This window comes from Bufo bufo, chromosome 1 (genome assembly GCF_905171765.1).
Source record: "Bufo bufo chromosome 1, aBufBuf1.1, whole genome shotgun sequence".
In the NCBI taxonomy this organism is placed as follows: domain Eukaryota; kingdom Metazoa; phylum Chordata; class Amphibia; order Anura; family Bufonidae; genus Bufo; species Bufo bufo.
In genome coordinates, this window is record NC_053389.1 from 589648273 (window position 1) to 589674284 (window position 26012).

General features: G+C 46.6%; 1 protein-coding gene across 1 annotated transcript in view; it reads left to right on the forward strand.

Annotated features, from left to right (window-relative positions):
* LOC120986020 (protein phosphatase 1 regulatory inhibitor subunit PPP1R7 homolog) overlaps nucleotides 1-26012 on the forward strand; it is a 133758-nt gene that overhangs the window by 37448 nt on the left and 70298 nt on the right. The window contains exon 5 of the mRNA XM_040414299.1: nucleotides 4037-4226. Within this exon, the coding sequence (XP_040270233.1) occupies nucleotides 4037-4226 (190 nt within the window). The remainder of the gene's footprint in view (nucleotides 1-4036; nucleotides 4227-26012) is intronic.

The following is a 26012-nucleotide window of genomic DNA, read 5'->3' on the forward strand; positions in this document are numbered from 1 at the left end:
CTACAAAAAGTCGAGGTGTAGACCAGGTCTTAACCACTTCTTGACCACTCATGGACTAGAAACGTCCTATGGGTGGTTGTTTATCTCTTAATAAACGTTTTAGTGACAGCAGGGCAACCCAGAGAGAAGGCAGGGTCAGTTCCCAGGTGTCCCTGTCTTCTAGATCGCTGTATACACAGTGCTCAACGAGCGCTGTGTATACAGATCAGGAAGTGCTATGCGCTTCCTGTCCCGGCCTGGTGGTCATAATGAGCCCCAAAATGAGCCCCTACATAAGAAAACTGCTCAAAAAAAAAAAAAAAAACTATAGTTCTCAGAACATGGAGACATTAAAACATAATTTTTTTGCTTCAAAACTGCTATTATTGTGTTAAAGGGAAAAAAAAGTAGGCATATTATGTATTGCCGCTTCCGTAATAACCTGCTCTATAAAAATATCCCATAACCTAACCCCTCAGGTGAACACGTAAAAAAATAAAATAAAAACAGTGCCAAAAAAGCAATTTTTTGTCACCTAACATCACATAAAGTGCAACACCAAGCGATCAAAAATGCTAAATGCATATGCCCCCCAAAATAGTACCAATCAAACAGTCACCTCATCCCGCAAAAATGAGACCCTAACTAAGACAATCGGTCAAAAAATAAAAAGACTATGGAGACAGTAAAACATAATTTTTTGGTTTTCAAAAATGCTATTATTGTGGAAAACTTAAAATAATAAGAAAAAGTATACATATTAGGTATTGCCACGTCCATAACAATCTGCTCTATAAAAATGTTGCATGACCTAACCGCTCAGGTGAACGCTGTAAAAATAAATAAGTAAAAACTGTGCTAAAACAATACATTTTTTGGTCACCTTGCCCCATAAAGTGTATTAATGAATGATCAAAAAATGATATGTTCCCAAAAATTCTATAAATAAAAACGTTAACTCTTCCTGCAAAAAAATTAGCCCCTGCACAATATGATCGGCAGAAAAATAAAAATAAATATGGCGTTCAGAATATGGAGACACAAAAAACATTTTTTTTTCCAAAAATGCTTTATTAAGTAAAACTGAAAAAACAAAAAAACAAAGTAGACATATTTGATATCATTGCGTCCATAACAACCTGCTCTATAACAATAGCACATGATCTAGTCTGACAGATGAATGTTGTAAAAAATAAAAACAGTGCCAAATTTTTGGGTTACCTTGCCTCACAAAAATGTAATATAGGGCAATTAAAAATCATATGTACCCCAAAATAGTACCAATTAAACTGACACCTTATCCCCTAGTTTCCAAAATAGGGTCACTTTTTGGGAGTTTCTACTGTAAGGGTGCATCAGGGGGGCTTCAAATGGGACATGTCATCTAAAAACCAGTTCAGCAAAATCTACCATCCAAAAACCATATGCCACTTCTTTTCTTCTGCGCCCTGGGGTGTGCCCTTGCATCAGTTTACGACCACATTTGGGGTGTTTCTGTAAACCGCAGAATCAGGGTAATAAATATTGAGTTTTGTTTGGCTGTTAACCCTCGATGTGTTAAAGAAAAAAATTTATTAAAATGAAAAATCTGCCAAAAAAGTGAAATTTAGAAATGTCATCTCCATTTTCCTTTAATTCTTGTGGAACACCTAAAGGGTTAACAAAGTTAGTAAAATCAGTTTTGAGTAACTTGAGGGGTGTAGTTTCTACAATGGGGTCATTTATGGGGGCTTTCTACTATGTAAGCCCCACAAAGTGACTTCAGACCTGAACTAGTCCTTAAAAAGTGGGTTTTGGAAATTTTCTTAAAAATTTTAAGAATTGCTTCTAAAATTCTAAGCCTTCTAATGTCCTAAAAAAATAAAAGGATATTTACAAAATGATGCCAACATAAAGTAGACATATGGGGAATGTAAGTAATAAATATTTTTTAAGGTATCACTTTCTGTTTTAAAAGCAGAGAAATAAAAATTTAGAAAATTGCAAATTTTAGCAAAATTTTTTTTCCATAAAAAAGGTGAAATATATTGACTCAGATTTATGACTTATCATGAAGTAGAATGTGTCACGAGAAAACAATCTCAGAATGGCTTGGATAAATACAAGTGTTCCAAAGCTATTACCACATAAAGTGACACAAGTCAGATTTGCAAAATTAGGCCTAGTCAGGAAGAGGGTAAATGGTCCAGTCTGGAAGTGGTTAAGTTCCACTTTTGTAGCTATGAGGAATACCACACCTCGTCCACTACGTCGAGCTCATGAGAGCGGTATGGTCATGGGTTTACCAAAAACGTAAAGTTACGCCCTCCAGAGGAGCACGTAAGGTCAGGTTGGTACAGTTTACACACACACCTCCTGTCCACGCGGGCACAGAGAGGCAACAAGCTGAGAGAGCCTTTTCACTGCCGCAGTGAAAACAGCGCCTCCTCAGCCTGGGTGTCTGCCACCAGCTCTCGTTTAATATAAGCCCGGTCCGCAAACGGGATTATATAGGGTCAGAAACCAACCTGCCGTAGCTTATAACTAGGCCAAAACACAGACGTGGGGATTCGTGATCGAGATACAAGATAGCACAAGATTAAATTATAGATTTAATCGCCGTAAGGGCACACTAGATTTAACACCATATACACAGAGAATATATACAGTGGTCTGAGGCTACAGATTACAGGTTATATGGGTACAACAGGGGTAAGCAGTGTGAAAGTCAGTTACCGGGTAAGATGGAAGTTCCTTTTGGTTGTGAGATGTTCTTTGCTGGAGTCCACATGAAGGACCGTGATCTCAGCTATTTCCTGGGTCCCTCTAAACACATTTGTAAGATGTGACCCTTCTTCAGAGAAAGACACGCCTGCTTGCTGGCACCAGACTTTTAACCTGTAGCCGGCCCCTCCCCTCCCGGCCTCAGGGAGGGGTCCACTCCCCCTCTTCTGGACTGGCAGCAAATGACCCACAAAACCCTTTAGAATTCATAGCTCCAGACCAGAGGGTCACAGGGAGATGGTTCTGGGACCAACGGACCTGCCTGGGTTCCGGCTACAAGTAGAGTCCAAACCTGGTACCGTTATGTGGTTTCTGTGGGGAGATATGGATATCTCCTTTCCCTGACCTCGCCCTATTAAACAAAGACCATGGGCACGTACCTCGTGGCCACCGGGACACAAATGTGTGCGATGGCCAGGCGATTCATAATTCCTTATGAAAGGTAGGTGCCAACATGTCTGGGAGGTCTCATTGATCCTGGGCAAGGGCGGATACCCCATGCTGGGGGTTTTCCTGCCGGATTCAGCTTGGTGGACTGAGGTGTGACCTTCTCCTTGAAGCCTGGACCCCCTGGGGCTTTCTTCCTTGCCAACTGACACTCAGATGGCTGGGGGGGGTGGAAATTTATTTTGCATGTACACTGAACATGCCAAGAGGTGAATCAAATGACAATCAGGGCTGGGGCTTTGAAGCAGTGCCCTCCTGTGGAGTTCACTACCTCCGCTATCTGTCAGCAAATGGGGGTGTGAGGACATGGCTGACAGTAAATCCATATTCCTCACAGTAGCCTTTACCTCTTTATGTTTGTCTATATTTACCATTTACCAGTACATGCAAGAATGATCTGATAATAAAGTACAGGGCTATGGAAAATTTGAAATGTCTGTGCCTTTGCCCATGCAAGTACAGCAGTGTGTAGCCTGCCTGTCATAGCTTATTGTAAGTCCTGCCCAGTGGAACAGGCTCAACATGTTTGCCTCTGTTATAAAATGAAGCTACAATGCATATGTGAATACAGCTTAATAGTGATTGTTTAGGGCACTGCATAATACAAAATGCAAACTAAAAAGAAAGAAAAGTATGCATGGACAAGCCCTAAAGCTCGGTCGCATAGCTCTTACACTTCAGTCTGTTGTAACATAGCCATAAAACTGGTCAAACAACCTGCTGCCTGATACCTGTGTCAGTATAAATCAAAATGGTACACTTTACTGTTTAAGCATTTGTCATTCACTGTGCAATAATACATGGAATTAATAATGCCAATATATTACCTGTGGTCTTTGTTTTGTAGACTTCCTGGGCTTGCCATGCTGCCTAATCTACTTGCTCTGGATCTAAGTTACAATGCGATTGCAGAAATTGAGCCATTTATATCTTGTACCCAACTTGTCTATTTAAATGTTTCTCATAACAAAATTCAAAGTATCAAGGAGCTGCCATCACTTGCCAACCTCACACAGTTGCATTTAAACTCAAATAAGGTAATTCTCAGTTTTTTCACATACATATATATTGGAGGAAAAATTCTGTTGGAGGAAAAATACACTGTACTGTTGCATTTGTTATGCTTTTTATAATTAAAATAAGTTCCAAACATTGGGGCAGTGCCTTGTTCTCAAAAAGTTTTCCAAAAATGATGCCTTAATGGGAGCAGATGCTTTCCTTTGTTTATATACACACACGGTAGTGATGGAAGAAGCAGTCACTTGTTCTGAACAAGTGTCCAAAAGTTATGCCTTAACAGAGGCAAATGCCTACACCTGTTTATACACACACAAGTGTTAATGTCAGAAGAAACAGTGGCTTGTTGTGAACAAGCCTGAAAAAGGTCCCCTTTCCTTTGAGAGCAGCAGCAGCACGGTGTGGATGTGGAAACAGTAAAGGTGTGTAGGGTTAAAAGTGGAATGTGGTAGCAACAGTAGAAGCACAGCATGGAACAGTCAAGGTATTAGAATTGTGTGTACAGCTGTGTAGGGATAATGGTAGTGGCAGTAGTGTGGTAGTAGCTGAGGCAACAGCGACAGCAGCAGCAGCCACACAGTTACTAACATGGTAGGCAAGCAGACAGCCGCCGTGGCATGATTGGATCGGTAATAAATAGCCTTAGCCATATGTGTGGGGTTAGGGAACATGATATGTGCTGGAGAAAGGTCAGTGGACAGGTAGGACTAAACCTGGTTGTGGTACATCTCTGTTTGCTTATTTGCATCAGCCTGGCGTGGCACATGAAAAATATTGTCACGGGGTTCCGAAGGTGCACTCGGTCCCCCATTGCCCGCAGAACTGTTGCTTAGCTTTTGGAATGAGGTTCTGTGTTTGACCTCATTCCCAGGGCGGCTTTACTAGCTGGGTGGCTCCTTGCTCCTAAGTCTGCCTTGAGCGCCGAGCTGATCACTCGGTGCTCGACTGGTTGGTCTGTCGGTCATGTGACGCTGGCCACGTCACATGACCCTCACTCCCCACTATAAATACAGGCAGCCTGCTGGCTACAGGTTGCCTGTTAATTTCTAGGTTCCTGGTATTTGTTGGACTGCTGAATACTTACCTGATCCTGTTCCTTGACCATCCTTTTGCCTGATCCTCCTGTACTGCGCATCCGTCCTGGTATTGTGACCTCGGCTCCCACCTGACTACTTTCTTAGGACTCCTCTTGTACTTCTCTGCTCTCCTGGTATTTATGACCCCGGCTTCTCCTGACAATTCTCTGCTTGCTCCATTTGTACTTTGCAGCTTTCCTGGTATTGACTCGGTCCGTTCACGTCCTGTTGTTTGTCTGTCTGTCATCCCTGCACTTACTCCAAGTTAGGGATTGCCGTCCAGTTGTCCCCTGTCATTAGGACTCGCGAGGCAGGTAGGCAGGGCCAGGGGTAAGGGTGGAGTGCAGTGGTCACTTCCCTTCCCCCTGTGTGTGTGTGTGTGTGTGTGTACGCGACCGTTACAGATTAACAGGCCCAATAACCACTGTATTATGAATCCTCTGGTGACCCTGACTGACTATGTCTCTAATCTGACGCAGATGGTGCAGGAGTTAGGGGAAAAACTCAGCTCTTTTGAGTTAGGGCAAGGCTCTTCCACTCCTCAGGCCTCCAGTCCGCATTTTGAGCCCCAGATTAAGCTCCCAGAAACCTTTTCTGGAGACCGGAAGAAGTTTCTCTCTTTTAAGGAGAATTGTAAACTTTACTTCCGTTTGCGCCCCGTGTCCTCTGGCCCCGAGAGTCAACGCGTGGGCATTATCATTTCCCGATTACAGGGTGATCCCCAGGACTGGGCGTTCTCTTTACCTGCTGGCGCCAGTTGTTTATATTCTGTGGAGGGGTTCTTTCAGGCCCTAGGTACCCTCTATGATGAACCAGACAGGGCTCTAGTAGCCGAGACGGCTCTAAAGGCACTGGTTCAGGGCAATTTACCAGCGGAGGATTATTGCACCCAATTCAGAAGGTGGTGTGTCCCCTCAGGATGGAATGAACCAGCCCTGAAGAGTCAGTTCAGGTCAGGTCTGTCTGATAAATTAAAGGATCTTCTGGTCAGTTATCAACTTCCAGAGACCTTAGAGGAGATGATGACCCTTGTTGTCCGACTTGACCGACGGGTTAGAGAGACGACAGGAACAACAGTTCTCTTCCCAGATGGTGGTCCAGCCAGAGGCCTATCCCAGAGACAATGCTGAGGTCTCCACCGAGGAACCCATGCAGGTTGGCATGACCCGAGGGAATCTTCGCCGCAGACGTGGAGAATGCTTTTACTGTGGAGATTCTGACCATTGGATCAACCAGTGTCCTAAGAAGGTCCTCTCTGTCAAGTCTCCTAAGGCAAGGCAACCTAAAGACCAGGTACACCCTGAATTTTCTAAATGTAAGCTTTCGGTACCCATTACGATTTCTCTGGGAGTAGATAAATGGGCGGGTAAGGCCTTTATTGATTCTGGCTCAGCGGCTAGCTTTATTGACTCTGAGTATGCTGTTAGATTGGGTATTCCTATGTTTGCCTTACCAACTCCTATCCATGTCATGGCTATTGATGCTACTCCTCTTATTTGTGGTACGGTGAGCTTATGTACCTCGGAGATTTCTCTAACCGTGGGTGTGTGCCACTCAGAGAGATGTTCGCTTCTAGTCCTGGAGAACCTACCTGCTGAGGTGGTACTAGGGTTGCCTTGGCTCCGACTACATAACCCCACTATAGATTGGTCCAATGGGGAGTTGGTGAGATGGGGGCCTAAGTGTGACTCGTGCCTGTCCGTGGTACAGGCTGGGGTCTCAGTAAAGTCTGATACTTTACCCTCTGTTGTTAGAGAATATTCTGATGTATTCTCATCACCAACCCCAGAGGTTCTACCCCCCCATAGACCTTATGATTGTACCATAGAGCTAGTAGAGGGGGCCAAGTTTCCTAAAGGACGAATTTATAATCTTTCTATGCCCGAACGCAAGGCCATGGAAGATTATATTAAGGAGAGCCTTGGTAAAGGGCATATTAGACCTTCTGTCTCTCCTATGGGGGCGGGGTTTTTCTTCGTTAAGAAAAAAGATGGTGGTCTTAGGCCATGTATCGATTACCGGAGATTAAATAAAATCACTGTCCAGAATAGATACTCCCTCCCATTGATTCCGGATTTATTTAACCAGGTCCTGGGGGCAACCTGGTTTTCCAAAATTGACCTGAAAGGGGCATACAATCTAATCCGAATCAAGGAGGGAGACGAATGGAAGACGGCGTTCAATACTCCGGTAGGACACTTTGAATATCAGGTGATGCCTTTTGGACTCAGCAATGCCCCAGCTGTGTTCCAAAACTTCATGAATGACATTCTTAGGGAATTCTTAGGTAAATTTGTTATTGTCTATCTTGACGACATTTTGATATTCTCTCCTGACTTCGAATCCCATGTGTCTCATGTTAGACAAGTATTAGAGGTGTTGAGGGAGAATCAGCTATCCGCTAAACAAGAGAAATGTGTCTTTGGTGTGCAGGAGATTCTGTTTCTAGGGCATGTTCTGACTCCTCACGCCTTCAAGATGGATCCTGGTAAGGTACTAGCAATTAAGGAATGGGTAAGACCTTCATCCTTAAAGGCCTTACAACGGTTCTTAGGTTTCGCCAATTACTATCGTAAATTTATTATGAATTTTTCCGTAATTGCTAAACCGTTGACCGACCTTACTAAGAAAGGGGCGGATTTGGAGAATTGGTCTACTGAGGCCATTTCTTTATTTGAAAAATTAAAAAAGGCATTCAGTAGCGCTCCCATTCTGATCCAGCCTGATCAGGAGAAACCTTTTATTGTGGAGGTGGATGCGTCCGAGGACGGCGCAGGAGCAGTCCTTTCACAAGGTCCTGCCAGCCTCACTAATCTGAGACCATGTGCCTTCTTCTCCAGGAAATTCTCTCCCACGGAGAGAAACTACGACATAGGGAATAGGGAGCTGCTGGCCATTAAATGGGCATTTGAGGAGTGGAGGCATTTTCTGGAGGGGGCAAGGCATTGTGTAACTGTTGTCACTGACCATAAAAACCTTATGTTTCTCGAGTCTGCTAAGAGGTTGAATCCCCGTCAAGCCAGATGGGCTCTGTTTTTTACTCGTTTTGATTTTTCCATCACGTTCAGGCCGGGAAGTAAAAATGTGAAGGCGGACGCATTATCTCGGAGCTTCCAGGCTTTTCAACCTACTGAGGTACCACCTGAATCCATCCTACCAGCAAAAATCTTCTTAGCAGCTCTTACCCAGGATATCTCGGCTCGCATTAGGTCGGAACAACATCTGGCACCGGTATCCACCCCAACAGATAAGTTGTTTGTTCCCGTACAATTTCGTCTCCAGCTGTTGGGTGAGTGTCACGATTCTGCCTTTTGTGGACATCCGGGTGTTGAGGGCACTAAGGATCTGGTTTCTAGATCTTATTGGTGGCCCACTCTAACTAGGGATGTCAAGTCCTATGTGTCAGCCTGTGAGGTTTGTGCCAGGTCCAAGACACATAGGACTCGCCCTGCTGGTAACCTACGACCCCTACCCATTCCCAGTAGACCCTGGTCCCATATCTCGATGGACTTTATAACTGACCTACCGCTGGCGGAGGGTAAGACTGTAGTGTGGGTAGTGGTGGATAGGTTTAGCAAGATGGTCCATTTCATTCCCCTGTCTAAACTCCCGAATGCCAAAACCCTGGCGTCTATTTTTGTGAAAGAAATTGTTCGATTGCATGGTATCCCGGAAAATATTGTTTCGGACAGGGGTGTGCAGTTTGTGTCCAAATTCTGGAGAGCCTTCTGTCAAAGATGTAAAATTTCGTTGTCTTTTTCTTCCGCCTACCATCCTGAGAGTAATGGGCAGACTGAATGCCTTAATCAGTCTGTGGAACAATTCCTGAGGTTGTATGTTGCTGATGACCAGCAATTATGGGTCAAATTCCTTCCATTGGCTGAATTTGCTCTGAATAACCGTGTCAATTCTTCTGCTGGGGTCTCCCCTTTCTTTTGTAACCATGGTTTTCATCCCCGTTTTCATTCTGGGTCGTCCGTCTCCTCCTCTAACCCTGAAGCTGATAAACTCTCCTCCGAACTGTGCACAGTTTGGGCCCGGGTTCAATCGAACCTAGAAAAGGCTCAATGTTCTCAAAAACTCAAGGCCGATAGGAGACGTTGAAGGGGGGTAAACTTTCAGGTTGGGGATAAAGTATGGTTGTCCTCCAAGAATCTATCTCTCAAGGTAACTTCTAAAAAATTTGCTCCTCGTTTTATTGGACCATATAAGATCACGGAAGTGATTAACCCGGTATCTTTTAGGTTGGAGCTGCCTGAGTCATTCCACATTCATAATGTGTTCCATAAATCTCTGCTTAAAAAATATTTTGAACCGGTAGTACCATCAAAAGCCTCGCCTCCGCCAGTTCTTGTTAATGATGCTGTCGAGTATGTGGTGTCTAAAATAGTGGATGTCAGGAAGGTGCGTAATTCCTTGCAGTACCTGATTCACTGGAAGGGGTATGGACCTGAAGAGAGATCTTGGGTACCTGCCAGGGAGGTTCATGCTCCTAGACTTGTTCGTAAATTTCATTTAGAACACCCTGAAAAGCCATCGCCTGAAGTCTTGGGTCCGGTGGCCCCTCGTAAAAGGGGGGGTACTGTCACGGGGTTCCGAAGGTGCACTCGATCCCCCATTGCCCGCAGAACTGTTGCTTAGCTTTTGGAATGAGGTTCTGTGTTTGACCTCATTCCCAGGGCGGCTTTACTAGCTGGGTGGCTCCTTGCTCCTAAGTCTGCCTTGAGCGCCGAGCTGATCACTCGGTGCTCGACTGGTTGGTCTGTCGGTCATGTGACGCTGGCCACGTCACATGACCCTCACTCCCCACTATAAATACAGGCAGCCTGCTGGCTACAGGTTGCCTGTTAATTTCTAGGTTCCTGGTATTTGTTGGACTGCTGAATACTTACCTGATCCTGTTCCTTGACCATCCTTTTGCCTGATCCTCCTGTACTGCGCATCCGTCCTGGTATTGTGACCTCGGCTCCCACCTGACTACTCTCTTAGGACTCCTCTTGTACTTCTCTGCTCTCCTGGTATTTATGACCCCGGCTTCTCCTGACAATTCTCTGCTTGCTCCATTTGTACTTTGCAGCTTTCCTGGTATTGACTCGGTCCGTTCACGTCCTGTTGTTTGTCTGTCTGTCATCCCTGCACTTACTCCAAGTTAGGGATTGCCGTCCAGTTGTCCCCTGTCATTAGGACTCGCGAGGCAAGTAGGCAGGGCCAGGGGTAAGGGTGGAGCGCAGTGGTCACTTCCCTTCCCCCTGTGTGTGTGTGTGTGTACGCGACCGTTACAAATATGCTCCATCTTGTTCATGAGAATGAACTCGCTTCTGCTGCTGTGGCTTCTGCTACTTGTGGTAGCAGAGATGGTGGAGGGGGGTAACTATGTGGGGGTGGAGAGCGGCCTTCTGGTAAGATATGAGGGCGTCTGCAGAGAGCTGGGGCAAGCTGCGTGTATATGGGGTCATTTATTAAGACTGGAGCCTGTCTCTGCATAACCTAGGTGCATCCACCACCAGCCTAAATCTACGCCAGCTCCCTTGCTGGCGTAGAGTCAGATAATTTTCTAAACCTAAAACAGGCATAGAAAATGATAAATGAGATGGGCCGGACTTGCCCACCCATGCCATGCCCCTTTTTTAGACTTGGCATAAGCTGGGAAAAGTCGCAGATTCAGCTGCAAATCCCCTTTGCAACCGAATCTGCGACAGATATACGCCCTAATAATAAATGACCCCCATAGTGTACAGCAATTTGGTCTCTCTTTTTGCAACAAGAAAACATTACCCCATTTTGCTTTGATAGTAAGGGTCTAAAACATGGCTATCCAATAATCATCAGATTACTTGATGCTAATGATACGCCTGTCAGTAGATAAGCAAGCAGTGTCATTGTCATAATCATCATCAGCCTCGTCCTCCTGCACCACTGACTCCTCCTCCAGTGGTAGCGCCTTCTCCACTTCCTTCTCCATTACACTTTGCCTATGTGGGTCCCTAACAGCTACAGGGTGGCCAGCAAGGTGTGTAAGCTGTTCTTCTTCCCCCCCTTTTTGCATCAGCATGAGCTTTTGCTCTAATATAAATATCAAGGGGATGACATGGTTAATACCTCATTTGTTCATACTGACAGTTCTGGTCATGAAAGGGCCTGAGTACGTGACACACGTCTCTGATGAGCTGCCACCGCCTGAACTCAAAACAACACATGCTCCCTACTGTGGTGGCCTGGAGCTTGCTGAAATAATTCACTGATTTACGCTCCATGTATAGACTTTCCAGCATATGCAAGCTGGAATCCCAAGTTGGAATGTAGTGGATCAAGCAATGCTATGGCAGACTGTTCTATCACTGCAAGTCCAGGAGGAGGTTTTTGCCAAATAAGACTGAGAGGCAAGGACAGTCTCCAGGACAAACCCTGACTTTTCTTCGTATTGATTCAATCTACATAATTAAATATGTCCTGTAGGAAGGAACAAGGGGCCGTCGTTGATGGTCGGTATGAGTCACCGAAGTTCCTGGCCTCGGTGAGGTAAGAGCCGGTTTTTCTCAAGTGTCATTATTGCAGATTGCAGTCTGACACTTCAGCTGTTTAGTATGGCTGTAAAGGTGATCCGGGACGGCTTTTACTGGGAGCAGTCAAAAGTGCTGGGTGGGTGACTACTCCCCATGTTCCAGTCTGGGTCTTGGCAGGCTTATAAAGCAGTAAGCACTATCAGGTGGGGTGGATTTACCTCCATCTGACAGTGAAGCTGTGGCGTCCTCTGTGCTGAAGGCTGGAGACTGCAAACAGGCGTGCAGGGTGCCTGGAAGCCTGCCAGTGAACTTTTCTGTGGCTGAGCATTCAGCCGGGTATGAACCGACACCTAGGAGTCCAGGTGAACATTGGTTTGTTTAGCTGTGTATGAACAAGCACCAAGACTGTTATGTTTTGTGTGTGAATAAAACACTGAAGTTTGATTTACAACCTGGTTCCTTGCCTCTATACTGCGTCCGCTAACCTGACTACCAGAGCAAATCTTCACATTTGGTGGAGGATGCGTGCAATTCTGCAGTGAAGCTGGCCTGAAGCTGGCCTTTTTCCGGGCACGGGTGTATGTCCTATATGAAACCTGACAAAATGGAGGCAGTCGTGAAAGCCCCCATGGAGGCTAACTTGCAGCAGTGGGAGGCTAACAAGAAGCAGCAGGAAACCAACCAGCTGCTATTATAGCATGTGATGGCATTACAAGTGGCAGGATCGTCCCAGAACGTCCACGATGCCTGGAAAGCTGTCCGTGCGGCGATCCCTAAGATGACCCCCTGGGACGACGTCGAGACCTATATGGCGGTATTCAAAAAGGTGGCCGTGAGGGAGAAGTTACCGCAAAACCAATGGTCTGAGTTCGTTGCTCCGTTCCTGGCGTCTGGACCCCAGCAGGTGTTTTTCGACTTACCAGATGATCAAACGGCCTACTACACGACCGTAAAGGGTGAGATTCTGGCAGGACTGGGGCTGAAAGTATAGGTCCGGGCCCAGCGGGTGCATCAGTGGGAATTGAACCTGCTCGACCGCAGTATTATGATCTGCTACACCGGTTGCAAAAATGGCTGCAGCCTTACGTACTGAGTCCCACTGCTATGCTGGACCGTCTGTTGGCTGATGTGTTCTGGAGGGCTTTGCCGTACCCTCTCCAGCACTGGATCGGCCAGGTGTCCCCTGGTAATGCCCTAGAAATGGTCGATCTGGTAGAGCGCTATGAGGCCACCAGAAATCTACAGAGGGGTTCTTATGGAAGGCGGCCAGTTAAACCCCAGAAATCTCTACCCTCGACCAGGCGGCTAGTGCCAGCAAAACCCGCTCAGGATATACTCCCTACAGACCCAGCTCCGATTGTCTGTTGGCGGTGTCAAGAGCCTGGTCACATAAGAGCCGACTGTCCCCATTGGGGGGAACCCATGGACACTAACTATGGCTACCGCCCCTCAATGTATGCCAGGAGGCTGTGTGCAACTGGTACCCCCGAGACAATAGACAATAGTCACCTGTGCCAGGTGCAAGTGGGAGATACCCTGGCGGTGGCGCTGCTGGACTCAGGGAGCCTGGTGTCCCTGGTACAAGCTGCCCTGGTGCGGCTCGCCGAGTATACTGTCCGAAAAATCGGCATTGTGTGCATTTATGGAGACTTAAAGGACTATCCCACCGCCCTGGTGTCTCTATACACGGTGGCCGGCAGGTGGACTCATGAGGTGGCCAACGCCACAAAGTTACATTATGAACTAATAATTGTGAAAGACTTCCCCGGTTTCCCCTCACTGTGGCCTGAGGCGAGAGTTACCGATACCCATGGAGCAGGAGTAACCCCAATAGAAGGGCCTTGCTAAGGGGGTAAATAGGAACCCTGGGAACCTGAGACCGAAGGGCCAGCAGTAGGGGTGGCCACCACTGCGGTGGAAGGCAAGGAGCCAACCCCACTGAATGTAATGGTGGGAAATGTGAAGAATTTGCTGCCGGGTCCGGAGTTGGCAGACCTCAACGTCTCTGGAGATTATTTTGGTACAGCACGGCACCAGGACCCGACTCGATCTCAGGCCTGGAAAAATGTGGTAGTAGTTGAGGGTGAGCCGCAACAACCGGGGGCCCTGTCTATGTTCCCCCGTTTTGTGGTTCAACAGGAAATGCTGTACGGGGTAACTCAACTACGGGTTGAGCATATTAAACAGTTGGTGGTGCCCAAGCCTTATCACAAGCTCGTGTTGGAGTTAGCCCACCAACATGTTCTTGGGGGACACCTGGGCCAGCAGAAAACGCAGGACCGGATTCTACAGTGGTTTTACTGGCCCAGTGTGTTCAGAGAGGTGGAAGAATATTGCCAAAAAAAGTCTTGCCAAACCTGCCAGATAACCAGCCCCCAGCCACATTTCTGTAGTCCCCTGGTCCCTCTCCCGATTATTATTATTTATTATTAAAACGCCATTCATTCCATAGTGCTGTGCATATGAAAAGGGGTATACATACATAATACAGACAATTGCACTAAGCATAAACAAGACGATTTACAAGCTGGTACAGAAGGAGAGAGGGCCCTGCACGTGAGGGCTTACAATCTACATGGTATGGGAGAAGGACACAGTAGGTGAGGGTGAAGTTGGTCATGGCGGTATAGAGGCAGCAAGGTCACTGGTTGTAGACTTGTCTGAAGAGGTGGGTTTTTAGGTTTCTTTTGAAGGATTCCACTCTCGGTGAGAGTCTGATATGTTGGGGTAGCGAGTTCCAGAGTATGGGGGATGCACGGGAGAAATCTTGGAGGCGATTGTGGGAAGAGGTGATAAGAGGAGAGGAGAGGAGAGAAGGAGGTCTTGTGAGGATCGGAGATTGCGTGTGGGGATGTATCGGGAAAGTAGCTCAGAGATGTAGGGAGGGGACAGGTTGTGGACTGCCTTGTATGTATTTGTTAGTATTTTGAACTGAATTCGCTGGGCAATGGGGAGCCAGTGAAGGGATTGGCAGAGGGGAGAGGCAGAGGAGTAATAGGGTGAGAGGTGTATTAGTCGGGCAGCAGAGTTGAGGATAGATTGGAGGGGTGCAAGAGTGCTAGATGGAAGGCCACAGAGGAGAATGTTGCAGTAGTCTAGGCAGAAGATGATGAGGTTTTTGAGGTTCCATTCGAGCGGATCGCTATGGATCTCATAGGCCCAGTACCGAAGTCCGCTAGAGGGCACCAACACATCTTGGTAGTCCTGGACTATGCCACTCGGTACCCGGAGGCGGTGCCACTGCTACATACCTCCGCCAAAATCATAGCCAAAGAGTTAATGGAAATGTTTTCCTGAATGGGCCTACCTAAAGAGATTCTGACTGACCAGGGGACCCCTTTTATGTCAAAAGTCATGAGGGAAACTTAGTAAACTACTACATATCAAACAGTTACGGACGTTTGTCTATCATCGCAATCGGACGGCCTGGTATAGAGGTTTAATCAAACCTTGAAAAACATGTTAAAGCGGGTTGTGTCTAAAGATAGGAGGGATTGGGATCTTCTACTGCCCTATCTTATGTTCGCAGTGCAAGAGGTGCCCCGGGCCTCTACTGGGTTCTTTCCCTTTGAACTGCTGTATGGCTGACATCCGCATGGTCTGTTCAACATAGCCAAAGAGGTATGAGAACAACAACCCACACCGCATAAAAGTGTGATTGAGTATGTCACTCGGATGCAAGAGCGAATGGAGACAGTGTTGCCGCTGGTAAAGGAACATATGGAGGCAACCCAGCAAGCCCAGAGTAGGGTCGGAATTTTAACCCGGGAGATCAGGTTTTGGTTCTGGTGCCGACGGTGGACAGTAAGTTCCTGGCTAGGTGGCAGGGTCCCTATGAAGTGCTCGAAAAAGTTGGGGAGGTAACCTACAAGATACTCCAGCCTGGGCAGATAAAGCCAGAGCAGGTGTACCTTGTAAGCTTACTGAAACCGTGGAAAGATAGGGAGACCAGTACGGACAACAGCCCCCGGCCGGGTTTTCTAGGGGGGGGGGGGAGTTTCCAGTCTCACGGTCTGATACGAGGGAAGCAGTTGCCACAGTTAAGATTGCTGACAACCTTTCCTCTAAACAGACTCAGGAGGCCAGGGAGTTCATCAGCAGGAACACGGATGTGTTTTCGGACCTCCCTGGACGCACTTCTATCATCCGACATGACATTGTCACGGAGCCTCAGGCCAGAATCCGGTTGAAACCATACCGGGTACCTGAGTCGCGGCGACAAGCCATCTCGGAAGAAGTGCAGCTGATGTTAAAGCTAGGTGTCATCGAGGAGTCAAAGTGAATGGATCAGTCCAATAGTCTTAATACCCAAGCTGGACGGGACGTTACAATTCTGTAACGACTTCTGTAAACTTAATGAGGTTTCCAAGTTTGACGCATATCCTATTCCCCCGAGTGGATGAGCTTATTGAGAAGTTAGGCCAAGCCCAGTATTTTTCGGTGTTGGACCTCACCAAAAAGGGTACCCTTGATGGAGGCTGCCAAGAAGAAAACGGCTTTCATCACACCAAAGGGGCTGTATCAGTAAAAGTTGTTACCCTTTGGTCTACATGGCGCTCCCGCCACGTTTCAAAGGCTAATGAACATTGTACTCCGTCCACATCATCGGTACGCTTCGGCGTACCTGGACGATATCGTTATCCCCAGTACCGACTGGGAAAGTCACCTACCTAAAGTACAGGCTGTAGTTGACTCCCTTAGGAAGGATGGCTTAGCCGCTAACCCAAAAAAGTGCGCGATGGGGTTAGAAGAGACCAAGTACCTGGGGTGTGTAATTGGGCATGGAGTTATCAAACCTCAGGGGAACAAAATTGAGGCAATTTGGAATTGGCCCCGACCTGTCAGTACTCGGCAAGTAAATTCGTTCCTGGGAATGGTGGGATACTATATGAGGTTTGTCCCCCACTTTTCTACAGTGGCCGCCCCATTGACAGGCCTTTTAAAGGGACGCAAGTCAGTGACGGTCCACTGGAATGAGCAGGCGGAAAAGGCTTTCTCCGCTTTGAAGTTGGCCATGTGTGGGTCCCCGGTTTTGGTGACGCCCGACTTAAAAATTGAGTTTATAGTACAGACCGATGCCTCCAAAGTAGGTCTCGGTGCTGTGCTGTCTCAGGAAGTCAACGGGGAGGAGCATCCCATTGTCTTCCTCAGCCGGGAAGCTTACCCCAGCCGAGACCAGGTATAGTATAGTGGAGAGAGAGTGCCTGGCTATCAAGTGCCTGGCTACTCGAGTCTCTCCGCTATTATTTGTTGGGAATAAAGTTTTGTCTGGTGACTGACAACTCCCCTCTCAAATGGATGAGCCAGGCCAAGGACAGAAATGCCCGGGTTACCTGGTGGTTTCTGTCTTTGCATAATTTCAAGTTTTCGGTGGAACACAGGGCAGGCCGGTAACTAGGAAACGCGGATGCCCTGTCCCGGGTACACTGTTTAATGTATGTCCACCCCCTCAGGGTTGAACAAAGGGGGAGGTATGTAGGAAGGAACAATGGGCCGTCGTTGATGGTCGGTATGTGTCACCGAGGTTCATGGCCTCGGTGAGGTAAGAGACGGTTTTTCTCAAGTGTCATTATTGCAGATTGCAGTCTGACACCAGCTGTTTAGTATGGCTGTAAAGCTGATCTGGGACGGCTTTTACTGGGAGTAATCAAAAGTGCTGGGTGGGTGACTACTCCGCACCTTCCAGTCCGGGTCTTGGCAGGCTTATAAAGCAGTCAGCACTATCAGGTGGGGTGGATTTACCTCCATCTGACAGTGAAGCTGTGGCGTCCTCTGTGCTGAAGGCTGGAGACTGCAAACAGGCGTGCAGGCCGCCTGGAAGCCTGCCAGTGAACTTTTCTGTGGCTGAGCATTCAGCCGGGTGTGAACCGACACCTAGGAGTCAAGGTGAACATTGGTTTGCTTAGCTGTGTATGAACAAGCACCAAGACTGTTATGTTTTGCTGAGTGTGAATAAAACACTGAAGTTTGATTTACAACCTGATTCCTTGCCTCTATACTGCGTCCGCTAACCTGACTACCAGAGCAAATCACCACAGTCCCTATAATGTCCCTACCACTACCCCTATCTCTAAGATTGCACATGTTCTCAGATTGCAAGATAAGCTCAGAATGATGTAATATTAGTGTCATCTAATATTCTGCTTGACAATAAAGCTTTCATTTTTTGGTTCCAGAGGGGCTGTCATCAAGCCTTCACAAATTGTTGACTTGCCAAATTTGCATAATATCTGCATAATTACTGTATATGATGATAAATCCCTTACTTATCAATGTATACCAAGGTAGATTTACCATTCATCAGAAGCAAAGTGGCATATTAATTGCTGTTGCACTTTTACAGAACATACATTACCAAAAAAAGCTGATAAAAAATGGCAAAAGAGAATAAACAAAACAGATATTTATAGGCATTTTCTGTATTTTAGAGTGAAATGTCAGTTAACTTAAAAGCTTAAAGCAAACCTGTTAGGTGATTTCTGAGTAAAAAGCAGAATAAAGCCTGACAAGATTCTTGACAGTGTTGTTCCTCCGTACAGGATGATTGACATCATTCTGTGTACACGCTGTTATATAGGGAAAGCTGTTCATCATTCTACAGTATGTGGGTGCCTAAAAAGGACTCTCAATGTCTCTCCTGTTATGATTTACTCTGCTTTTTAGGCTGGTTTCAGACTAGCTTTAAGACATCTCTGGCAGGTTGTTCCGGCAGGGAGCAGCCTGACGGAGATATCTGGATCCAGCACTATAATAGTGTCACGGTGGGGAGTGGGGGAAACCGTGTGGTGTCAAAGGGTAATAGGGGATCAGCCTTGCCAAAAGGAGTAATAAGGGAGCAGCTCACCTCCTACAGCGTCCCTAATCCTCTCCCTGACTCCTCACCGTATGAGCGGACCCCGATGGTAGGACGGCTCATACTCTGGATTCCTAGAGACCCTGAGTCGCCCTCGTAATCCCTCACCAAGGAGCCGGGAAGAGACGACCTGTTCATCCCAGTCATGGAGGAACAGGAGTCTCTATCTGAGGCCAGGCTGCAAGGAGAGGGGAACACATACAGCATATGGAGTTGGCAGGTAAGCGAAACCCATAACACACTTACCTGCCACAGACACACTGACTGGAACCCGTGCACAAGTGCTGCTGTCCACACCAACATTAAGGACACAGCACAAACCACAACAACACAGGAACCCTGGACATCCATAGCTGCAATAAACGTGAGACAGGGGAATGTCTAGCAAACATGCTGGACACCAAACATAACCAGCCATGTAACACAACACAACACCCTGAACATAACCCACGCAAACCAAAAGATAAGAAGGGAAAAAGACACCATAATAACATCAATGACCACAAGAGTGGCCCTCACTGGACAGATGGTAAAAGCCAGGAACAGTGAACCACCAGCATACACCAAGGCTGGAGGAACACTCAGCTTCAGGCATCCAGCAGAGGCTAAATAGCCCAAGCAGCCACACCCACACACACATAAACCTAGTGTTTACAAAACACTAGGAAGGGAGTTAACCCTTCCAACACCAGACAGCGAAGGAAGCCACTTAAAGGGGAAGTGCACACACAAGCATACCAAACCACACGTTACCACCGGCAACAGTATGCGTGGCAACCATGTCATGGCAATCACCCAGAAGGCCGAGACACTGCCACCGCATACGCTCACAGGAACACGTTGCCGCGGGCAACAGCGAGTGTGGCAATAGTGTCACAGCGCAAACCAAAGGCCGTGACAAATAGGGACTGGCAGAGATCTGTCTGCAACCCGGCAAACATGCAACGTTTGTCTTCTGGCCGATTCTCGACATATATGCTGGGTTGTGGCCGGATCTCCGCCGTTTCCCATTATAATGAATGGGGCCGGACAGAGATGCGGTAGCTTTCGGCAATGCCGGAATGCAGATTCTCTGCTGAAACAGCCTGCCGGATTTTAAAACAACAGTGTGAAATTAGCCTTATTCAGAAATTCTGCTACAAATTGCAGTACTCAGCTTTTCTCCCTCTCATATCCTGCTCTCAGGCAGGTACAATGTACGGCATTGTGCGTGGTAAGCTGTGAAGAGGCGGGGCACCTCTTTACATCCCATCTTAGTGGGGTTGCCGGGTGTCAGAACCCCACCAATCAGATATTGATAACCTATCCTGAGGATAGGTCATTAATATTTTCCTTCCGGAAAACCCCCTTAATGCATTTTTTGTGAAAAATCACAGCAAAGTTCAAAAGATGAACTGTATTTTTCCATTTCATGTGTTGCACATTTTTCCGCTTGACAATGAGTGGAAATATTTAATTCAGTGAAAGAGAAACAGACGTATACCGTCAACACATTCCATTCCAATCATATAATTGGGACTGCATCTTTCAAAGTATTATTCCTACTACAGACACAGTTCTGTAAGGTACAAAAACAAATATATCTTTGGATACTACTCCATATGCAATATGTCATCATAATACACTGCGTGCAGAATTATTAGGCAAATGAGTATTTTGACCACATCATCCTCTTTATGCATGTTGTCTTACTCCAAGCTGTATAGGCTCGAAAGCCTACTACCAATTAAGCATATTAGGTGATGTGCATCTCTGTAATGAGAAGGGGTGTGGTCTAATGACATCAACACCCTATATTAGGTGTGCATAATTATTAGGCAACTTCCTTTCCTTTGGCAAAATGGGTCAAAAGAAGGACTTGACAGGCTCAGAAAAGTCAAAAATAGTGAGATATCTTGCAGAGGGATGCAGCACTCTTAAAATTGCAAAGCTTCTGAAGCGTGATCATCGAACAATCAAGCTTTTCATTCAAAATAGTCAACAGGGTCGCAAGAAGCGTGTGGAAAAACCAAGGCGCAAAATAACTGCCCATGAACTGAGAAAAGTCAAGCGTGCAGCTGCCAAGATGCCACTTGCCACCAGTTTGGCCATATTTCAGAGCTGCAACATCACTGGAGTGCCCAAAAGCACAAGGTGTGCAATACTCACAGACATGGCCAAGGTAAGAAAGGCTGAAAGACGACCACCACTGAACAAGACACACAAGCTGAAACGTCAAGACTGGGCCAAGAAATATCTCAAGACTGATTTTTCTAAGGTTTTATGGACTGATGAAATGAGAGTGAGTCTTGATGGGCCAGATGGATGGGCCCGTGGCTGGATTGGTAAAGGGCAGAGTGCTCCAGTCCGACTCAGACGCCAGCAAGGTGGAGGTGGAGTACTGGTTTGGGCTGGTATCATCAAAGATGAGCTTGTGGGGCCTTTTCGGGTTGAGGATGGAGTCAAGCTCAACTCCCAGTCTTACTGCCAGTTTCTGGAAGACACCTTCTTCAAGCAGTGGTACAGGAAGAAGTCTGCATCCTTCAAGAAAAATATGATTTTCATGCAGGACAATGCTCCATCACACGCGTCCAAGTACTCCACAGCGTGGCTGGCAAGAAAGGGTATAAAAGAAGAAAATCTAATGACATGGCCTCCTTGTTCACCTGATCTGAACCCCATTGAGAACCTGTGGTCCATCATCAAATGTGAGATTTACAAGGAGGGAAAACAGTACACCTCTCTGAACAGTGTCTGGGAGGCTGTGGTTGCTGCTGCACGCAATGTTGATGGTGAACAGATCAAAACACTGACAGAATCCATGGATGGCAGGCTTTTGAGTGTCCTTGCAAAGAAAGGTGGCTATATTGGTCACTGATTTGTTTTTGTTTTGTTTTTAAATGTCAGAAATGTATATTTGTGAATGTTGAGATGTTATATTGGTTTCACTGGTAAAAATAAATAATTGAAATGGGTATATATTTGTTTTTTGTTAAGTTGCCTAATAATTATGCACAGTAATAGTCACCTGCACACACAGATATCCCCCTAAAATAGCTAAAACTAAAAACAAACTAAAAACTACTTTCAAAAATATTCAGCTTTGATATTAATGAGTTTTTTGGGTTCATTGAGAACATGGTTGTTGTTCAATAATAAAATTAATCCTCAAAAATACAACTTGCCTAATAATTCAGCACTCCCTGTACATTGAGAATATTGTACAATATAATTTTGAGGTCTAGTTGGGCAAAATATCCATTATTTTCTTCTTTTACTAACTTATATAGCACTGACATTTTTCTGCAATGCTTCTCAGACATTAGCATCACATTGTGCCCTAGTGGGGCTCACAATCTAAGTTCCCTATTAGTATGTGAGAGTATCCAGATGAAACCCACGCTAAGACGGGGAGAACATACAAACTCCATGCAGATGTTGGTCGGATTTGAACCCAGGACCCCAAGCTCAGCTGACAACTGATCCACCGTTCTGCCCCATTAAAATGATTGCTGTCTGAACATTCTGTAACATATTGCCTACATGAACACTGTACAAAGATTGTAATACTTTTTATTAAATTATTGCCTGGTTGTCACTTACTTCAGCTCTTCAGGATGTCAAGGCTCCTACTCAAATAGCACTTTGAGCAGATTCATTCAACAATTTGTCCAACAAATCTTAGATCCATGCTGTCCTATTCCTCATGAGCAGTGTCAGACTGGGGTGCCTAGGGCCCACTAGAAAAATTTATTTTGGGGGCCCACCGTACGGATACATTGAAATATTACCTGTTCATACAGCAGCAGGATGCAACCAAATAACTGAATATGGGGGTCCCTGCAGCCAGGGCCGATCCTACACGGGGTGCAGTGGGTGCCCCGCACCCCAGCGCTGTCACCCGAAAGGCGCCGAGCGCAGGGCCGGACTGGCCTGCCGGGATAGCGGGAAATTTCCCGGTGGGCCGGCAAGCCTGAGTGCCGCAAGGCCGCGGCCCTGGTGACAAGTGGGGGCGGCCGCGGCCGGCGGCAGGGCAGAGCAGGAGATGAGCGCCTCCATTGCGGAAGCGCTCATCTCCATAGTCATCTGTATTGCCGTCCTCAGGACGGCAATACAGATGCCTGTGCTGCGGCAGAGGAGGGAGAGGTGTGTCCCCTCCTGTTCCTCTGATAGGCTGCCAGCACTAAGCCGGCAGCCTATCAGAGGCCGGTGCAGGCGGCGCGATGACGTCATCGCGTCGCCTGAGCCGTATAGCGAGGGACACAGACGGAAGAGGCGGCCTGCATCGCATCACATTGCTGGAGGTAAGTATAAGTGTATTATTTTTTTATATTTTTTTATATAGGTACAATACTGGGCTGGCACATGATAAGGGGGGCTACTGGGCTGGCACATAAGGGGGGCTACTGGGCTGGCACATAAGGGGGGACTACTGGGCTGGGCTGGCACATGATAAGGGGGGCTACTGGGCTGGCACATGATAAGGGGGGACTACTGGGCTGGCACATGATAAGGGGGGACTACTGGGCTGGCACATGATAAGGGGGGACTACTGGGCTGGCACATGATAAGGGGGGCTACTGGGCTGGCACATGATAAGGGGGGACTACTGGGCTGGCACATGATAAGGGGGGACTACTGGGCTGGCACATGATAAGGGGGGACTACTGGGCTGGCACATGATAAGGGGGGCTACTGGCACATGATATGGGGGGCTACTGGCACATGATATGGGGGCACTCTGGCTACTGGCACATGATATGGGGGCACTCTGGCTACTGGCACATGATAATGGGGGGGATCTGGCTACTGGCACATGATATGGGGGGGGGGCTCTGGCTACTGGCACATGATAAGGGGGGGGCTCTGGCTACTGGCACATGATATGGGGGGCTACTGGCACATGATAAGGGGGCTACTGGCACATGATAAGGGGGTCTACTGGCACATGATAAGGGGGGCTACTGGCACATAGGGGGGCTACTGGCACATAAGGGGGGCTACTGGCACATGATATGGGGGGCTCTGGCTACTGGCACATGATATGGGGGGGCTCTGGCTACTGGCACATGACATTTATTTTGACTTGTCAAAGCCGTTGACTAAGTTATTGTCAAAGCAAATTGGTGGGGCTGAAGTTGGGGGCTGAAGTTGTTGCCATAGAAACATTGTAAAGGGGAGGAGTTAGTAAGATAACCACGCCCATGTGGGGGCGCCAGAAATATTTCTGCACCCAGGCGCCTGTGACCCTAGGATCGGCCCTGCCTGCAGCAACTTTGAGAAGGTAGGTCCTGGGGAGAAGAGGACACTGGTGGCTTTCCTCTATACCTAGAAGTCATCTCAGCTCTGATCGTGTCTATAATAATAAACTGGGGGGTTTCTTTAATAATCTGTCAAGTATTTTTATATGAACAGAGGCTGGTTGAGGTGCTGTACATTAAATATATATATGTAGTAAGTCTACTGTTTTATGTACACTTGTGCAGGGGGTGGGAGACTAGGGGCCCACCTTGCTCAGGGGCCCACCAGGGGATTCACCTGTACCCCTGTGAGACAGTCCGAGCCTGCTCATGAGCCATATATAATTCAGTATTCTTGGATATACTGAATACATAATAGATTTGATCTATATGTATTCACACTGCTATCAATTTGCCCCAATTTTGACAAAATCTACACTTTTGTTGTGATTTTCCAAATATCGATGCAAATAAACCTACTATTGGTTGGCACTCCAAAATAAAGATGATATACTGGTTTTCAGTGGTAGGGTGATTTTTCCCGGTGTATATCAAGAAGCACTGTGGCACTCAGAATCTAATTAAGATGCATAATTCTTTTTTTATTTTAAAATTGTGCCTCTCACTTAAATTCTGAGTGCCATGGTGCTTCTTGATATATATCACTATCACTATATCACTCTCTTCAACCATGTAGTGTAGTGTAGTCCGCAATTGCGGACAAGAAAAGGCAGTTCTATGGGGGTGCTGGCCGGGTGTATTGCGGATTCGCAATTTGCGGATCCGCAATACACTACGGACGTGTAAATGGACGCTAAATGATATAATAAGTGATAGCCAACATGATTTTACTAAGAACAGAAGCTGTCAAACTACCCTGATTTGTTTTTATGAGGAGGTGAGTAAAAGCCTGGACAGAGGGAAGCTGTGGATATTGTGTTTTGGACTTTGTAAAGGCATTCAATACTGTCCATCACGCAGTTGCGTACCTCCCATAGAGGCAGACCACGCAGCTGATATGAGAACTGTGGGGAAGGGGGGTCCGCAGTGGAGGATAGGCCTCACCCCCTAATTACCTTTGATACAGTCTAAAATTCCTATCATCGGTGGAGAAAGCTTAAGGACCTTTGATTATTTCATCACAGGTCCTGTAAGGGAACTGCACTGATAATAGTGCAGTTCCCAGGTTAAAACAGCGCATCTGCCAGGACCTGTGATGAGATCATCAGCGGTCCTTTAACCCCTAACAGCAAAGATTAGAAGTGCACAATGTGCTCTGCATTGATCCACTGAGATTGGAATGGAGTGGTAAGAGAAGGTCCTCCACTTTTCTCTTCATTTGCCCCTCCACCCATGCCCTGTTTTTACTTATTACTCACTCATATATACGGTAATACTGCAGACAGTTGCAATCACCAGTACCTCATGTATCTCACACACAGTGGCCATAATGTATAACTGACCACATATTTCTGTACACACTGCATCTATTATACCTTATATGTCTCATATCAGTACACTGATCTATATCTATCTATCTATCTATCTATATACACACACACTACATATATTACACAGTATTATAGATGCAATATGTACAGATATATAGTATATACATCAGTGTACTGATATGTGACATAGGTAGTATAAATTACACCTCGTACACTCTTGTATATACTATGGGGGTCATTTACTATGCTAAAATACGCCTAAATTAGGTGTATTTTAGGAGCAGATGGCGGCACAATTGCCCTGCTCACGAAAGATCTAAAACTGTGGGCGTGGCATGGAGGGGGACAGACCACTTTCATTCACCATTTTCTACGCCTGTTTTAGACATAGCAAGGAAGCTGTCTTACATTTAGAACTGGCGCTGGATGCTCCGAATTATGGAGAGGCCTGTGCCTCTTCATAATTTTGCTGGATTTACCGCCAGCTATGGGCCTTTATTAAGGTTGGCGTCTAAAACACCGGTCTTAATAAATGTGCCCCTATACAGGGCTGGGACAAGGTCCACCACCAACAGAGGCTGAGCAGCCCAAGTGCGCCCCCCCGCCATTTAGATATGTATGGCAAATGAGGTGTAATATAGATAAATGTAAAGTTGTGCACCTGGGGGCTAATGATCTGTATGCAGCATATGTCTGGACACGTT